A 19,163-nucleotide genomic window follows, 5' to 3' on the forward strand; every position below is an offset into this window, starting at 1 on the left:
CCATTTGCTTCATGCACACAGCCAGACTCTCCAGTGCCACCTGGGAGTGATCCATCAAAGCAGGTGGTTAACCACTCCACAGCTAGCCCTTGTGTGAGGAGGAAATAGCATGTTCTCACCATCTAAAAAAAATGGGCAAGGGTAAAAACCTCAAGAAGGTACTAAGAAAGCTACTGGTAACACCACCTGTCACTTCACTGGGGCCTGTGGGTTTATTTGCAGACCATACAGGCTCACAACCTACTAGAATGCTGATTTTTTTCCTTTCCCCCAGGCTTTGCAGTGACAGGCACTGACCCAAGGGCGATCTGAAAGGACACCATTTAGTGCAACCCTACCAGGTTTTATTTCTCAGCCAAGAAGAACATGAGCTTTTTCAGGTTTTTTTTTTTTTTTGCAACGAGTGCTGAAAATCATCCATCTTTCAGATTCACAAATTCAGACTGAAGTTTCGAAATTCAGGCTGCGTTTTGAAAGTCTTGGCAGAATTATGGCACTTGGGCAGGTCAGGAAGATGACAAGAGCTACCTGTTTTGCATTATTTTAACTCCCAAACCAAACAAAACTTGGCAGTGTTTGGTTTGCAGACTTTTTTCAATCACTAATTATATTAACAAAAAAAAAAGCTCTCAAGGGATGAAAGTTTACTTACTGTTACAAAAGCACTCCAAACCGAAACAAGTATATTGCAAAAGCATTAATCTTCTCTCTCTGGTACAAAGGTATCTGACTAGCCAATAAAGCTCTCTCATCTTCTTCCCTGGCTGGTAATTAATACTGCTGATAGAAAAAGAAACATCATTAGATATTCATTGTGCACTCCATAGCCAAAGCTGTGCAAAACTATAGGTGCTGCCTTCAACTGAATCAAATTTCAGCCTGAGCCTCCCACCTTCCAGAGATCAGCAAAGCAAGTCTCCTTCCCCAGGACAGAGACTTCCTACAAACTGCTCAAATGCTCAGGGTAGTAAAGCTACCTTCATTGTCATCCTCCTCTTCCATGCTGGTTGGCTGCTTTCAGTGTCTTCTGAACTCAAAGTTGGGGCCAAGGTGCTAGTTAGGAGATACTGCAGTGATTATACACGTGTCTTCAGGTAGACAAACACCACTGACTAAACTTTGGGGAAAATTAAACTATCCAGTAACATCATAAGGTGATTATCTCTCTCCCTCTGTAGGTAGCAAGGATGATTCTGAACTGAAACACAGATTAAACCCACCTGTCAACAGCCTTATCTGTGTTAATAACTCTCCAAGATTTATTCTCCAAATCAGAGTCCTAAAAACTTTCACTCACTTCTAGTACTGCTGGTGGTCTTAGCAGCTTTTCAGGCACACGACTAAAGGCAGCAAGGCAAATCCCATTCTTGCTGAACGAGAAACAAGTTTCCCCTCAAAGTTCTGAAAGAGCACAATCACCTCCTCACTTAATCCTACTTCAGGCAACTTCAGACCATCAACTAGTTGACAGTCTAGTTTCAAAATCACACATCATCTACCCAGCCCGCAGGCCGTTCCTGCTGCAAATCTCCAAGCTAGCCTTTGTACATGAGAAAAATAAAACTCTCCTCTCTCTTCTGTTCCCAAAGGTGTGCTCACCTCCAGCATCCAAAGAATTCTCACCGCAATCAATTAAAAGCTCAGCTGTGCTCTGTTAAATCCTTAAACCAGCTGAGACCTGGACAGGCAGCCAAAGAGGAGGAAAGAATGAGTCTAGATAACCCCCCCAAGATGATTAGAAGACGGTGATTAAGGCTGTCCCACAGAAATCAACTATTGCAAAATCAAGTAACAACTGGAGACTCAACACGTGGTTTGTATGAGTCACTGAGCAGCAGGGAAAATGATCAAAATTTTTTGGCATATCAGACAATCCTACCCACTCCCAATTTCACTCCCACATGCTTCCTCACTTTTTATAAAATATTAATTGGAACCTAAGTAGCCCAGGAGTCAACTGCATTCTACTAGACACTAGATACTGCACACACAGATTATAACAGAGACACTCCAAACCTTTGGATGGTATCCAAGCAATTCACTTTGACCTAAATTTTCCTCTCCAAATACCCAAAGTAGCACACAAAAGGTTCTCACACAGACTGTACTTGAAGTTACACAAACTAGTCCGCAGTAATGAGACCGGGCTGGGAATTTAAACCAAGACAAGACCTTCAGCACAGATACAGACTGTTAACAGAAGGAGGATCTTCCCTCATAATTAGACATTTTTCTTGTAATCAAATCAGCTAGTATTTTAACACAAAAGTAGAATTTGCTCTTCAGGACCTCATGGGAGCATTTACTAATCCTGAGCTTTACTCACCAGATGTTAGAGGGCCATGAACCTGTGAAGGCTGTGGGAGGCAAAGTGCTGAGCTAAGATGTGCCACGCAAATCAGGGAACACTCATGTCCTTTGGGTCTCAATGATCTAAACTAAGCTTTTCATCCACTGACTTCTTGGACATATGGCAAGATGATTCTTTTTGCCTAAAATTTAGAAAATAACCTCCATTCTGCTTAGAAAACAAAGTTCTCAGATCTGACAGAATATAGTGCACACTTCATTATATACAACAACCCAATTAGAAACTCGTATTTCAGTACCAGTTCTTTCAGCATTATATGGAAAAATTCACAGGCCTTTTTACCAATGTTGCCCAAGTAAAACGTCAAACAATGCTTGAAGGACAATAAAAGACGAGAGAACAAACATACTACCTGTGAGAAAGGGACTTGAAAGTTAGGAACATATGAAATACTACACTGTCTCAGAACAAAGGTCAATGTAGTCCAATAACCTGCCTACCATGGTGGTAACTGGAGATGGCATTTAAGCCTGGCTCTTCTCAATTATCCTTTCTTCCCTTAAGACTCCTCCAGCATCCACTAAAACAAGGATATTAGAAGGCACATTGCCTATTCTTTCTATTATCTATTTACAGACCTGTTACCTGTGATTTTGTAATCCCTTTGAGAGTACCCAGATATGCTCTGCCTCTACCTTATTCTGCAGTAACAAGTTCCAGAGGCTTATGACATGCAATACAGAAGTACGCTCCTTCCTCTGCTTTAAACCAACATCCAACCTCTAGAACTATGGCATCTGCCAAATGAGCTTTGCATTCAGCTTATCCACTGCCTTGGCAGAACACCCATTTACTTTGTTTCCATTGCTTCTGACGTATATTCTGAATTAAGAGAAATAAACCTAGGCTTTGATTTTAGCTTTCGTAAGTGGATTGCGGGAAACCTGCCAATCTACAATCTCTTTACTACATTACAAAAAAGTTCCAATAGATTACATATGAGAAGATGAGCATTTAAGTGCATTGGAACAGATTTGTGATGTCATTCATTTTGGAGGCCCCGCAAGATAGTTATGGTGAGAGGAAAGAAGCTAACAAGATGTACAAAGCACAGTGGTTTGCATGGTGTACCTGTTGCTACTGTTGCCAGTCACCTGAATAAACTCAGGCCACTGGAGGAGTAATAAGCACCAGGCTGAGCTGATGCCCTTTTCACCCTTAGAAGGAGCTTCTCAAATGCTCAGAAACTGGACTGGCCAGTTTCTGCACATACTTTATAGACTAGTAATGCAGAAAAACCTCCACTGGGTTTCAGAACGAATCCAGATTACGAAAACAAGAAGAATATTATCTAAGCATGGTATCTGCACTAGGATTGATCAAAATGCATTACAACAATAACAGCACCGTTCTCCTGCAAAGCCCGGTGAGGTGTTTTTCCACAAATGCATTCTGCTTTCATTTCCTTAACTGAGTTACTGACAGCTCTGCTCAGATCCTGGAAAAACCACTAGGTTTTGTTCTTAAAGCCTATTCATGGTTTCCATCAGGATCTTCGTTAAGGAGGCACACTCTACTGTTCTGCCTCCAGATAGTTTCTCCTTTTTCACCTTTGAGCTGAAAAAGCTTTCCTCTACAGAGACTGAAACTGCAGGTAGACGAGCATCACTGACCTATATAGGAGATACTAATAAAATGCAAATAAACAATGTTCAATTACATGTGGGATGCAGACAAAAATGGAAAACACAAAACTGAAATGGAATTTCTTTTTTTCAAATCCTTCATGAACGTCTGCTCCCAACTGAATTCTTAATGGTTTCTTAACCCAAAGGTCCTCCCACTCCAGCACTGTTCCAGCACTGCAGACGGAAAAGCATTTGGAAGAACTCCCAAAACACACACCGGTTGCTTCAATTAAAAAGGCAAATATGACCACAAAAATACTTCCTCTTTGTCAAGTTGAAAGCACAGGGTTAAAGCAGCCCAGGTTAAGTATTCAAATGCTGAAAGATCTCACTTTAGGAAGTAATTTACACAATCTGTTTACCAGGAGAGGGCTCTGGACAGGGAAGCAGAGAGCTATGCTGCTTGCCAGAGCAGTGAAAGTGTCAACTGCAATCCTTTAACACAGATCATGTCTAACAAATGGACTGACATTTCCTCTCAGTAGAATTTTGGTTATTGACCCCTTTGAGACTGCAATATTTTAGCACAAGATAGGCCCAAGCCAAGGGAGAAACAAACTTTTCTACAAATATGTCTGATTTTGGCTTTTGTAATGCCATGTGTCACAAAGTTATTTACACTTTTCCATAACATCAAAGTACACTTAACTGAAGACCATAATACGAATTAGAGCAACCCTAAAAATATCTACCATAGTGAGACTACTCACTGCCATCACGAGATTTCTCTGACCTTCTGTATCAAGCTCAGCTTACATCTTTGCTTGCTAGGTTAACCTCTATGGACAGATTTCTCCCTACATTTCAGAGGCTAGTTAAGTCTTCTTCATCTAACTAAAACTATGCTATACAATAACATCTGTCTTTCTACCTAGTGACCGTCTGCTGATACAGAAAAGCTGCATTTGTCTTCAGCCATTAAATCCAACTGTGAATTTCACCAGTGACCTGCTGTAACTCCAAACTTTTTGATCCAGTATTTTTAAACTTAAGCACATCATTTCATAGTACTTTGAGATGGCTCTCCTTCCCATTTTGAGCATCCATCGCACAGTGCAGTACAGGAACCAAATCAATCATGACAACGTATCACAAAATCTCCACAAAAAACTACAATAAACTTGCCACTGGCTGTAAGTTTCCTATTTATAGGTACTGTGAACCAGCCGATAGCCTGGTGCAGGATAAAATCATTCACTAATTTTAAGAACACATTAGAAAAGTAAAAATTTTACTTCATTAGCTCACTACACACCAAACAAGTCCATTCAAGGCCTCATGACAGTTATTAACATCCCTCAAAGCCATTTATATTAAGCTGTATCATTGGCAGTAGATTAAGACCTATTAATTTCAAATATCAATACAGCAACTTGTCCCATTTGCCTTTCCCAGACATGAAGCACAGCATTCCATTTGGCTGGAATACCCCTACTTCTCCAACATTTAAGACCTCTAGCTCCTTTACCAAGTCTAAAACTCAGCCTGCCACCTCACCTGCTCATTTAAAACCTAAAAAAACCAAGCTGAGTGTCTAGACAGGGGAACCAGGCAATGTTTTCATTAGTAAAAAGGAGAAATACTAAAACTACATAGAAGAGTATTTGAGGAAGTGAGGTTTGGCTTTGTAAGCAGCTTCAAATCTACTAACTTTTTCCATAAAGAATCAACAAGTGTGGATTAAGTGGTCTACTTCATATACAACAGATTATTTCCAAAACTGCACAAACTACTAGACTGAAGGGGAAAGGACTGGCTAAGGGTAAGTAGCAGGTAGTCAGTTTTTACAGTGGAGGAGGCTATCATAAATTACCATAATACCTGTTGTGTTCAACATTGATAGAGTTCATGTTAGCAAGGCAACAATGCCAAGATTGTAAAGTTACTCAAGAAGTCAAAAGCAAATCTGATTATGAAGACCAGACAGAAGCATCTTAAAGTACTGAAATCTCACTTTCTGTTTCACTGCCCATTTGTTACCCATGCATGCCCTGCACTAACCAGAAGGGAAAACCCTGACTAAGGACATGCAATAATGCATACCGATCTAGTTATCACTGCTGCTGAAAGATCCCCAAGTCACTGTCATTACTACACTGAGAAAAGGGCAATGCTCAAGAGGTGTTAGAACAAAGGCAATCTTAGAAAGGATCAGGAACAGACAGAAAATATTCTGCTGCTGTTACAAGCCACACTATGTCCGCTACGTGACTACTAAGAGTGGCAAGAAGCAGCCCATCTGAAAAAGAGTATTTGTGAAGCAGAAGCCATGATAAGGAGCAATGAAGATGAAAGATCTGAAATCGCTCAGATTCCAAAGAAGCACAAACAAAAGAGTCTGGCTGGGAGCACAGTACTCAAGGCAAGTTAGGAGTTAATGCCATACTCAAAGGCAAAAGCCAGCTTAAATTTCACAGCAGACCAGAGATCTCAACATTATGAGCTTGTCAGAACTGGCCAGAGAAGAGTCAAACTTACCACATTTGACATAGATTTGATACTGACACAGATTACCAGTGCCCACATTGCTCCTCTATTACCATTAAGTGCAAATGGTTAGTAATCCTTTAATCATGTCTAATTTTCATTGCTGCAAGCAGAGTTGTCCCTGCATGCTACAAACAACTGCAGAGTTGCACAATACATACACAAAAGGGGAAATTTTCACTTAGCTCTTCAAGTACTTTACACCTTTGAATATTTTAAAAGGCATCTGAAGGCTACCAGTGTTTCTTTTAATATAAAACCATACAGCTGCACACAAAGCTGTTCAAAAACCCCTGTCTAAGCATAATGTATTGCAGTAACCTTTAACTAGCTCTATCTAAGCTAGACCAATAAGAATTCATTAAAACACTAGCCAAATGAGAACTGTAATCTAAGGAAAATTAAAAAATCAAGTACACAAGGTCAGTGTAAACATGTTCTTTAATATCACTGAAGATAAATTTAGAAATCCAAGTCTTAGGTGGGTTTCAAATAAATAATCATTTTGATTAAGTGTTTACATACAAAAGGAGCTCTCAAAGCAGCAGTGCACAGTTTATAATTCCTCCCTGCTAACACACCCCCAACAAGAGAATGTACAGTAGGTAGTGCACACTGGAAAAAACAATCACAACATACGGCACATTTGCCATCTTCGATGAAACCACTGAATATGATATTGAAAAGGGAGGGGAGAAGCAAATGAAGGCATGCACTGCCCTTTAAAGCACCACTATCTTCCCATAGCCTTTTTACCAGCGTAACACAAATAAGACTGGGAATACAAGTCATCTTTCCGCTTCTAAAATCCACTCTCAGCTCAAAAGACTAACACAGCAGTGCTCTGATACAGAAAATGTATTCCTCAAACTGACACTGCAGCATAACCTGTTGTGCCCAGCCCAATCGGTCTCTACTCAGGGATACCTATGCTAATTTTTAAATTCCCCTCCAATAACTGCAGAGGTAATCCAGAAAGCTTAAAGACAGGTAAGAGTTGCTGTTCCTTGTAGATCCTGGCCCAAGGTACTGAAAAGAACCAAGACATAACAGGCCTCAAGAAGGTGTGTATTTACCCAGCAAAGCATCTGGTGTCTTACATCACTCAAATACAACCTTCCAAAAGTAAAAATTCCTCCTTAAAGTGAAGATTTGGCTTTCTTAAATGAATCCAATTATTCTGCCGTAAAAATATGCCCGATGTGAAATTTCTCACATCAAAACAAGATTTAACAATCCAGAAAGACCAATAAGAAAAAAGATCAATTATAAATATGTCACAAATATACTTGCAAAAGAGTTATTGTAAATTGTTTTCTTAAGTTATGTTTCAAAATATTTTCTCTCTGCAGGTACAGGTAGGGCAGTCTTCCGCTCTTTGTACTTTAGTTCCACATGCAATCCACCTGTGATAAGCACAGCAGTACTCACCACAGAAGCACATAACCTTCTAGCATAAACTCCTCAACACGGTTAACCTGCTTCATTATTCATTTTTTTCTTCTCTATTTCTAATATACCTGAAAAAAGTTCTGCCTCTCTGTTATGAGTCAATAAAAAAACTTGCTATGTAATACTGCTGTGTACCTACTGAATAAATATTACAGGAGTTAAAGGACTGTTTCAGTTGCTAGCTTGGCTTTGGCAAAACATGAATTGGGATAACATACACTGTATATTTCACACATTTGAGTAGGAGATGCTGCAATATTTAACAGATAATGAAATAAAATAAATCTTAGACTTCTAAAACTGTCAGTACACAGGATTCCCAAGTTGTTCTGAATACAGGAGCAGGATAATCAATTTTCAAGGAAAGCCACATAGTCAGTCAATCTGGCCAACTGCTGTTCATTTGGAATTGGTGGAACCGGAGCAGGTTCTACAAAGATAAAACAAAAGCATCATTAATGAAACTAAGAAAAAAATGCATTCGCAATACCACCCATCACAACAGTAAGGAAGAAATTAAATGCATGAGACTGTTTAACAGTCTTATGGGGGCATATCTTAACTGTATCCCCTACCTGTGCAGCTTTAGTTGACATTACTTTTTTGTTATCTGCAACATTAAGTAGTCCAAGAGTTACTAAAAACAAAGATAACTAACAAGTTCCAGTTGTTAGCAGCCTCCATTATTTGTTTTTTTCTTTAACTATACCAGAGCCTGAATAATGAAGACTGACAGTACTTCCACTTGACAAAAAAGGCTCCTGGAGCTCTGCAGTTGCTCCTTTCTTTACAAGTTGCCATACTGAAGATACCAAATAAATCTACTGTGTTATCTGATTAACAAAACACAGCAAAGTACTGCACGGGTCGAAGGAGAATGCAGTGCACATTCAGATCCTTATATAAATGCCAGCTAACCTGAGATTACAGTTAAAGAATAGGTTGGAAGACAAGTGACTAAAGCCAGGGAGGTAAGTTGGGAATTAAAAATCAGAAATAAAAAATAGCAGGAAAACTGGCATTTACTCCCCCCCAAGAGCTAGCAGATTAGCATGCAGGATACAGTTAAAGTAGACACGCTGCTTAGGACTGCAAGTATGTGACAGAGGAGGCTGACAATGAAAAGAACGTTTTCAAAAAGCAAGACCCTGGCTCTTGAAACTGGCTTGGAATTAAATCTGTAAATTTAAGACGCTTTTGGCAACTGTGTTAGACACAGCAAGCCACCAATTCAGATGTGCTGTCACCATGTTGTGAACAGTAGAGACAATAGTGTTTTGAGAATCAGCATGACATAACACATTACATCTCAACCCATAGTTGAGCTCTGAGGAAAACCAATTGCCTTCTGCTATAGGGAAGACTTCAGAACTCCCACATCACACAAAAGCAACAAAACCTACTCCGAGTTGCTTTGTGAAGAAATTGCCCGTAAGTCAGAAGTTTTCATCAAAATCCTTTTTGGTGTACGGGGCCTGCCTACCCCTGCTTTGGAATCCGCTCCCTTCTTTACCTATAGAAGTAGAAATCTCAGGCACTCCTTAAAATATGAGCTGAAGATTGGACAGAGGGAGAAATATATTTACTTAGCAGCTGATTGGGGTTTGTTTGGGTTGGTGGTTTGTTGGGGTTTTTTTGAGTGGAAATGACGACATTCATCTAAGACCCAATTCCTATTTTGTGGTGCTGGTGAAATTGTGTTCATCGTAATCATGCAAGTTTTAGAAACATGCAAGTAGATTACATATACACAGGAAGTACCTGATGAAGGAATAAATCTGTTAAAGGAAGCTTCCAGCACACCTGAAGGAAGAACACAACAGAAGTTAGCCCAGTGGACCAATTTTAAGCAGTTCTATACATCAAGCCAAAACTAGATAAAAAGTTAATTTAAATTAAGGCTGTTGATTTACTTGTTTTACTTCATAGCTAAAAAGCAGAACACTCAAGGCTTAGCTGGTTAGACACACAGCTTCAAAATAGATTCCAACCTCCTGCCTCTTTCTTTTGCCTCTAAAATAGTTCTTGCACTCACTTTTGGAAAAGAACCACATGTAATCAACTCTCAGCACTTGTAAGCACTGCATATTTTGCAACCAGTTCATGAAAAAACTGATCATATGCAAAAGCTCAGGACTGTAGTTGGTTATGTGACCCTGAAGGATAAATTTCAACACCTTGCCTGGCAAATGTTTATTATAATGTTCTGGGCTCTGAACACCTAAAAATTCTGCCCATACAAACAGTGTATTTTTTTAGCCTAATAGATGCTGCCCTTTTAGATATACTGTGATTCGGCTCCTTCTTCCAGAGCTGCACTGTGCAGTTTAAGAGCAATCATTTTATCTCTGCCTTCACAGTTCAATATTTATTTTTGCCTCAGCCAGCCATAGATACTTCTTTAGCAAAAAAACCCCAAACAAAACCTGCAAGTATTTCTGCGGGATGAGCTTTGCGGGAACAGATATTCTGTTATAAACACCATGACAGTGAAGAAGAGATCCAGTAGAATAAATTTTAAAGAGGAAAGGAAATTATACCAATAACGAGCTGCTCAGAACATAAGGATCCACTAGATCCTTGCCCAAAGAAGTTCTACATCTGAAAAAATTTCAGGTTCGAAATGGTATATTTTTACTCATCTTTATTAGATTAAGACATGTCATTTGAGGTCATCCAACTTATGTTCCACTGACTCAGAGCCAGCAGCAGAGGAGGAGCAGGAGAAATCAGAGCACATCCTGCCTGCTCTTGTTTAAAAAAGTTAATTTGAGGATATAGTTTAACCCAGACTACTTGTAACCCCAAACCAAACCCACTACTTCATATTTCCTATAAACATTCCACGTTTTACAGTGGCAACCTGACACCCCCAAAAAATATCTCAAAGAATATTGTGCAAAATTTTCATTAAAAACCTAACACTTAATTAATACAAAATGCTAAACTTAATGTCTAATGAAATAACAGCTCCACCTACCTGGCTTTTTAGGCATTACCATCCGAGTTGAAAAGTCTGCTTGCCAGCCCTGTTCTAATACACCTGAAAAGGCATTTTTTACATTTGTAAGAACAAATACCTTATGATTGCTAGAAATTCAAAATAAAGACTCACATTAAGAACAGCAGAAAAGCATCTCAGTACATTGTCTATATGGCACATCTCAGACTTATTTCTTGAAAGCATTTAGACATTTAGTTCGATGAACAAGCTCATGAAAGTAATAATAGCTGACAAAACTGGGTTAACCCACTACCTTCAGTCTTCCCTCATTGTGGCATTGCTTTAACACTTCTATATATATAAGGGGAGGATAACCAATGGTAACTAGTGACAAATAATAAAATTAAACACTTATCCAGAACCAAGATATTTTTCTCTATTCACTGCCTTGTTACTTCTTTATAATAGTCTCAGAATTTATATACATGTGTATTTACTATCACAGCTCTCTGATCGCAATCATCTGTAAAAAAGCTATTCAGTGAATAAATGCAAAGTACCTTTCACAGCTTCTTCTACGGGAAGCCCGACAAAGGCTGCAAAATCATCTGCAACTATTGAGGTATAAGCCTGAGAAACCAGTCCAAAGGCTCGTCTCCTAGTTGCATCTAAGATGAGATAAACACTGTAAGCAGACAGTTAACTAATCTCCATAACTAGGAAATCAGAGAAAATTTTTCCAATTCTAACACATTTGCAAAATCACTACCACACTTAAAGTTAGCACTTTAGAAGTTCCCCCTCCCTTCCCACAATTTACTGAAGTACCACAGTCAGCAGCCAGAGACAACACCTTGCTTTATGCAAGGACAAAACTTCTCAGAGACCACATTTAACTTCCAAATCTAGTTTGCAGCACCTTGGGCACTACCACCAGTATGTAAACCAGTTTAGGAAACTCTGCTTCTGATAGCATTCTCCATTTGCAATAAGCTTGTGTGTCAAATAGTTCAGAATCAGAAAAAAAATAACGAAAAAGTCAATTAGTCCACATGTGCTTTGATACCAAGGTGTCTGCAAATCAGTTGTTTCTAAAGCTACACAGAATTTTTTATTGCAAAATACTTTGGAAGGCTGTTTAGCAGTCTGTGCTGCCCTCTAGTAGTAAGACTGCATGTAACTGTTGCACTGTCTATAAAACATTTGTCTAAATCCACATTTAAGAGAAAAACCTTCTCATAAGTGTCACAAGGTTCTGAAATGCCATGCCCAGTTCCCTAGATTATTGGTTAGAATCTGATAAAAATGGATAACTAATGGTCTATTTTGCTATTACAGAACAAAACATACAGTGTAAGAAATTCCAATATGAAAGAATATACAATCACACACACGATCCTAATAAAAACAGTTTAGTTTGTTTCCACAAGTTATCATAATAAGCTTTTTATTTACACCTGAAATCCTTTAAGTAAAACCTACAAAAACTTAGCAACAATCTTCCTGACGACTTCTGATTTTTCATAATACTAAGTAGTCATTTGTCTACTTGTCTATTTGTGTTTGAGCACACAAATAATTTAAGGCAACTTATAATTCCATGCTACCTGTAGGAGTTCAATTTGTACCTCTAAGTGCTTCCATGATTGGTTGAATAGTCTCAGACCACTGATGCGCACTGATTGTTGTATAGATTCCTGGAAAGTCTCTTTGCCAGATTCTTTGTCCTACTGACCAAACTGCACCAAGTTCAGCATTTGCCTGTTGTGACAAAAAAACCCCAACCCAGTTAATCCAGAATGGTGTATTTTCTACAGTGACCATTCTGTATAAACCCATCTCCACTCCCCTCCTCTTCCCATTGCGAGAGTATATCACAATACCTGTAATGATGAACAGACAAGCATTGGGAAATTTAGTTCTAGCAGGTGTCACTGCTGCAAACTCCCTAATCCATCCTCTGCCTAAACTTTATCACCCACATATGCGAAGTCTGCTCACATGCCAGTTACACCAATCCAGGCGGATATACCAGCTAAAACAATCATGGAGGATAGTTTGCACGCAGGCTGGAGTTGCAAAAGGACAGGTACAGCTTATTTTCTGCTTAGAGAAATGCTTGCCTCTTCAGTAGAGGCTTTATAAAGTGCAGAGGCTGTTTGCACAGTGCAGGCAATTTTCAACTTGAAATTCCATCTTGCAATCTTGATAATAGGTCACACTTAATATGGTGCCATACTCACTACAACTCCTCTCCCATGACTGGCTTTAAGGGCTACTTCTACTGTGTTACACATTGTCATTTGGTCAGCTGGACCCCAGAACAGCCTGTCAGAATAGCAACCGAGCACAAAACTAGGTAATAAAGTTAATATTTTCAGTTGTAAGGAGAACTAACTTTTTTCTGAAGTTAAGACTCACACTAATTATTACTTGACTCAATTAGTACAAGATTCATCAACAAATACACATAAGAAAATACTATGCTTTGAGGTCTAACCTTCCTAAAGTCAGTCATGCAATAATTTTCCTCCACCAAGAATTGACACTTCACTTGAAATGCAAGTTGCACCAAAAAAAGCCAATTATATAAAAGCCTAGAATATTGCTGTGCAACAAATAGAGCAGGTTTCAGAGAAAGTCCAAGTAAAATTCAGTCCAGATGACTGTTGAATCAAAAAAATTATTTCAGGACCACCTTAGAGATCCCCATCTTGACCATAAGGTTTCTTAATACAAGACTACAGAACAATTGTTTCCTTGTAAAATACATGATCTCAAACTAAAAAATTAACAACAGTAAAGTCTGGAAGAAATTCTGGTATTGTATTTACCTAAAACCTCAAACTGCATATTTGATCCAAATGCAGTGCAAAACAAACTGCCTTCGGAAAGTTAATCAGTCTGAAGGTGTATCATATCTGAAATGTGATTTTTCACTGCACAAGGTATTCTGCACCCTCCTGTGGAATGTGGCCCCATCCCAGAATCAGATCCATTGCCTTCCTCCATCTCACTACCCTTTATCATGAGGCTTTCTACTGGAAAGTCCTGCACCAGATTATTTGGGAAGGAAGAGAGGGAGCAGATGAGCAGTTAGGGAGATCTTAAAAACCAGTGTGCCATCTGCTGGGCAAGCAGTTCACAGCACACAACTGAGCCCAAGACTACTCACCAAACAGAATCCTTGGGGGAAAAAGTCATTTGCAAGCTAATATCTAACCAGTTTAGTATCAAATTACATTTTACAAAGCACTTACAGATTTGATAGCAGGAGGGATTCTTTTCCAAAGATATCGTGCATTGTTCCTAAAAAAATTAAATTAAAATACTTCTCAGTAACCCAATGTTTGCCACAAGACGACACCAAAAGCTTTGTTCGGATGCTATAATTAACAATCTCAGTGCTTTAAAATATTCCTTCTATGCCTACTGAAGTAGAAAGCCAGTTACTCTCAAGCAGACAACATGACATAATAAAACAAAATAGTTCATTAACTGCCTCATTTAACAATAGTTTAGAAGAGGTTTTTCATTTGTCTACCCTAGGCAGCATTTCACAAAAGTTAGTTTTGCGGTTTTATTTTTGGAATAGCTGCATCTTTGATGAAAGCATGTACAAGTAACAACTTTTCATACCATCAGTAGTCATTTACACCAGTGGTCTCCAAACTTTGATCATGCCCTTCTAGCAGAAAAACACTTTTGAGCATGCACCCCCAGTACACGCATACGTATTTACAAATTAGATACATGTACTACTGTATTAATATATATGTACATTACAAAGCATACAAATACAGAAGTTTTAAAGGATTAAATAAACACTATTTAGAGATATTTTTATTTTACTTATTAATAGCATAAAAATACTTTCTTCATGCGCCTATGCCCCTCTTCGCATTTCAAAGATTTAGCCTGTTTTGAGCATGTTCTTCCCAGCTTTCTCACAGACATTCTGAAGAATTGGACATATTGAAATATTTAGTCATTGATCTTTAGAGCACAGAAGTCTAAAACCAAAATGGTTACAAATTCTCAAAGATTTAAAATGACAAATAGAGAAAAAGATTCATTGCTTTTCATTAAAGCACAATTCTAAAACTCCACGTTCATTTAAACCAAGGTTATGCACATTAAACCTAATACTCAGTACCGGTGTTCAGGGAATCTGCTCTGAAAGAATATACATCTACAATGCAAGGAAACACTCAAATCTTTGAATCCCCACACCAATGTTTAATTTGTTTTGATAACCAAACACAGCAGTGTCATTTTTCTACCATCAATTTCTCAATAAAATCCTAAACATAGCAAATCAAGTCCACACAGGGACATGGTAGTAATCCACCAGATCAAACTCAAAGGATTGCTGCTTCATGCAGATTTAGCTCATTCAAGCCAACAGCATCCCTCATTTTTAACAGGGACAGTTTAGAACTATCCTGGTGTAATTTAAACATATGGAGCAGCATGCAATCTAACTCAAAACAAAGGCAGCCTTGAAAAATCAAAACACTGAAGTGTTCAACACTTTCCAAAGGAGTACATTTCACTACTTCAGGAACTTTCTTCCTAAAGCCAATCCGCCTCCCTACCATTCAAAAGGGTGGGCAAGAGCAAACAAAGGAGAATAATTTTCCTGATAGAGCAAGGGGTGAAAGAGACTTCATTCTGTGAATTTCTTTTTAAAAACATAGCATTGTCTATGTGCATTTTGTTAGTCACACATCCAATTACTAATATTCTGAAAACTACAGCTCAAGCTACTAATGACAAATTCAGTATATGATGTTAAAAATGAATACAAAATACTTACATGTCATTATGCAACAGGTATAAAGCTAGAAGTTGGCCATAAACAAGGGGTGTTGCAATTCCTCCAGGGGCCTGAAAAGTAGTACAAATAATTTGGTTACCTATTTTAAGAGTAAGGTATTTTAACAAAATCCACCAGGTAGCCAAGTTTAATGAAATCTGAATAGTCCAAGACAGCTGATGTTTTTCACATCACATAATAGGTCTGGACAAATTGTCAGAATTGCAATGTTACATTAATACAGTTGTATCTTACGATGAAGAATTAACTTGCACGTGCCAGGTGTTTTACTCAGAATACTTAGTTTGTTTTGCTGCATGAATAAAGTAAGGTTACATCTTTAATCACTGTAATGTTCTAGCTTATGCTCATGGAAGTGGTAACCATCTTGCTTCATAGTTCCTCACAAGCAACTGGGTTTAGGCACCCATGACTTCATCTACCTTTAGATGAACTTCAGCTCAACTCAGGGCACTGCACTAGAGTAAAATTTCTTTGCTCATTTTTTAAAAATCCAAAGTAAGATTTGACACTTGCAACATTTCAGCAGACCTCAGAAATCATACAAGTAGGGAAAAAAAGAATTATGATACAGTTATAAAATTTTGAAAGTCTATAATCATTTAAAAGCTGAAAAGATTTCCAATAAGGTTTTAGAAATTTATCAAAGACTAGTGCTGCAAGCACTCACAGGAAGCCAATTATGCAGCTATTTGATTTAATTACATGTGTGATTTATAGGCTCATCTAAGCCAAAAGCAGGTGATTAGGTGTGTCATCAAGCAGACACAATTGTTCCAGCTATTTTTACTGTTTCCACTGCTCATCACCTGTGTACAGATAGAACAATTTCTGCAACTGTTCTTTCGATCGTGCCCACTAAAACAAAGCCAGGTCAATTAATACCTCCTGCTTAAACTGTTTAAGTTCACCTTTGGTGCTTCTCTGTACTAAATAAAACAAAAATCATTAGTTTATCTGATAGAAGACTAGTGGAACAGAAAGGAAAGCTAACCACCACCAAAACAACTAAGTTTACAATCTACAGTCTTACTGAAGGAGGCTCTATGGCTGCATCTAAAAAAAAAAGTCAGCCTACATATCAACTCATGACCTGAAACACAAAGGCTATCAGGAGACTTTAGCATGCCTACAAAAATCTTGATGTGGATGTAGACACACACAGCGAATAACTTACTGGCTTTGTGAAAGCATTTGGGAACAGTTTGCCAGGAGTGCATCTGTTGCCATTGAGTAGGAGACTCTGCTGACAGACACAGCAGAAACCCTGAGCAAAGCGCAGTCTAAACTCAGTGGCTTTATAACAGCCCCCAGGGGCCCATCGAGGTTCAACACCACACACTCTGCAGCAGGGAAGTGAGGAGGATACATTAAACTTCCTCAGATGGCCACCGAAACAAAGCCTAAAGCCTCCTGAGCTCTGTCACCATCACTGAGAACTCAGCCTGACACAACCCTCCCATTGCTCCACAGAAGCCAAAAAGACAGACAGAGACATTACAAGTCAGGTTCAAACCACATATCAATCACTGTTTTGAAACTTATTAATCTGAATGGGAAAAAAAGGTAAATCTATTTACAGAAATACAGTGTATAAGAACCAATGTTCCCTCATAGGATGCCATTCAGTGACTGTTAACGCATACTGTGGTTAGGGGAGTAAGACCATCTCATAACTTTAAATATTCTTCTACACATTCCTCTACTCATCTAATACACATTAGTAGTAAATACTGTACGCATGTGCTCCTCTAAAGGATGGGAACATACCTTCAAAGGGAGTACTAAATTGCTCCCAGCAGGAAGGGCTAGCCACACTCAACTCTCCCACATGTTACAATGGCACTCTTTGCTCCCCAGGGAGCCCTTCCATTTAAGGTTTATATTTTCCACTGCAAAGCAGCACAGTTTGTCAACACCAAAGTTCTGCTATGGCAAGTGATGACACACTGGAACAGCCCTCTCCCTTCAGTTGCTAGGGTAGAAAGATCTAAAAATCAGAACTGCTGAAGAGCACACAGAAGAGGAAAATTCAAAATTCGCTCTTACTTCAAATGGCTACAGTGGAATCCGTGAGCTTCACATTTAGAAAAGCACTGGAAACTCTGCAAGACGAGAAAGGGTCTATGGATACCACCCAGGAAGAGCCTTTAGCACTAACGTGGTGCTACTTGGATTTACCACAGGCTGGAGTCTGGCACACGAGCAGTGCATGCAGTCAGAATCAAAAACCCATCGAGCAATAGAATTTAAAACGGCACAGAGGAAGCTTCCAGTGTGTGCTCCCACAACCAGCGCACCACTGACTTAAGAGTAATCCAGTGCCCCACTCTCCTTTTCAAAACCTTATTTTTCTCAACTACGTGAAACACATGGAGACATAAGAACTTCTCTCTCTCACATGCTCTCCTGCACAAAGGCCCTAAAATGCAGTCATTTATTTGTCCGCAGCTTCAGAAGTTTCTGAAAAGCTTTTTGGCGGGCGTTTGCACAAGCGGCAGGTTTAAACACCGAACCCTCATCAACACAGAGAGGGGCAGAGTGCCACGAACCTCCTTCCGTGCAGGACCAGATCAGACCCTCATAACACCACTCTCAGGCGACAGCACAACCCACACCGCACCCGGCTGCGCCAGGAGACGCTTGGGCCCAAACCCACCGGCGCTGCGGGGCGGCACCGAGCCCCGAGGCCGCGCCGGAGCACACGGTGCCTCAGCCAGGCCCCCGGCACCACCGGGCCCGCCCCCGCAGCGCGCCCCGTGTTACCTCAAGCTCCTGGGTCTCGCACTGCTCCAGGAGCTTCTTGAAGCTGAAGGAGTTCTCTGCCATCACCGCCACGGGCATCTTCCCCTCACAGCGCCCCGCTGCCGCCGCACAGAACCGCCTCCGCTCAGGAGGCGGCCGCGCCGTGACTCACTTCCGACCCGAGCAGCGCGCACTTCCGCCCGCGGCTAAATTACACGAGCCGCTCTAGCCCCGCTCTTTTTATGCTCTGGAGGACTGCGGGGCGGGGATAGAGGGCGGACGGGCCGGGGGGGCGTGACCAAGATCGGGGGGCGTGGCCATGTGGGGTAGGGGCGTGGTCACGATCGCGGCGCGCCTTGAAGGGGGGTGCTCCGGGCAGCACATGTGTCAGACCCGCATTTTTTAAAGGAAAAGGTAGATTATACCTTTTTTCCCTCCCATCATTTGCGTGTGTTTGTGTGTAATACACAGATTTATGTTTAGTTTTTTTATTTGTATACCTCGTATATTGTGTCAGGTTTGAGGTAAATACACTGCATCCTTTTATTACGCATTACGTGTACAATATCATACAGCATCTATATGCATGCATAGATCCTATAAAATAATCTAACTGCCAAAATTGCACACAATATACTAAAATGGCCTATAACAGCATGACTGCGGTTTCATAGGTAGGACACCCCTCCACCATGG

At 39.8% G+C, this 19,163-nt stretch overlaps 1 protein-coding gene across 1 annotated transcript; it reads right to left on the reverse strand.

The window, feature by feature from the left end:
• Positions 1-6,909: 6,909 nt before the first annotated feature.
• COPS8 (COP9 signalosome subunit 8) lies at positions 6,910-18,666 on the reverse strand. The gene is made up of 8 exons (XM_063342011.1): positions 18,489-18,666; positions 15,702-15,772; positions 14,143-14,191; positions 12,511-12,643; positions 11,443-11,550; positions 10,919-10,981; positions 9,700-9,741; positions 6,910-8,368 (listed from the first exon to the last, which is right to left on the reverse strand). Exons 1-8 carry the CDS (start codon positions 18,564-18,566, stop codon positions 8,289-8,291), a joined length of 624 nt encoding a protein of 207 aa, XP_063198081.1. The 5' UTR covers positions 18,567-18,666; the 3' UTR covers positions 6,910-8,288.
• Between the last annotated feature and the right edge of the window lie 497 nt (positions 18,667-19,163).

Source organism: Chroicocephalus ridibundus, chromosome 7, assembly GCF_963924245.1.
Source record: "Chroicocephalus ridibundus chromosome 7, bChrRid1.1, whole genome shotgun sequence".
Classification (NCBI taxonomy): domain Eukaryota; kingdom Metazoa; phylum Chordata; class Aves; order Charadriiformes; family Laridae; genus Chroicocephalus; species Chroicocephalus ridibundus.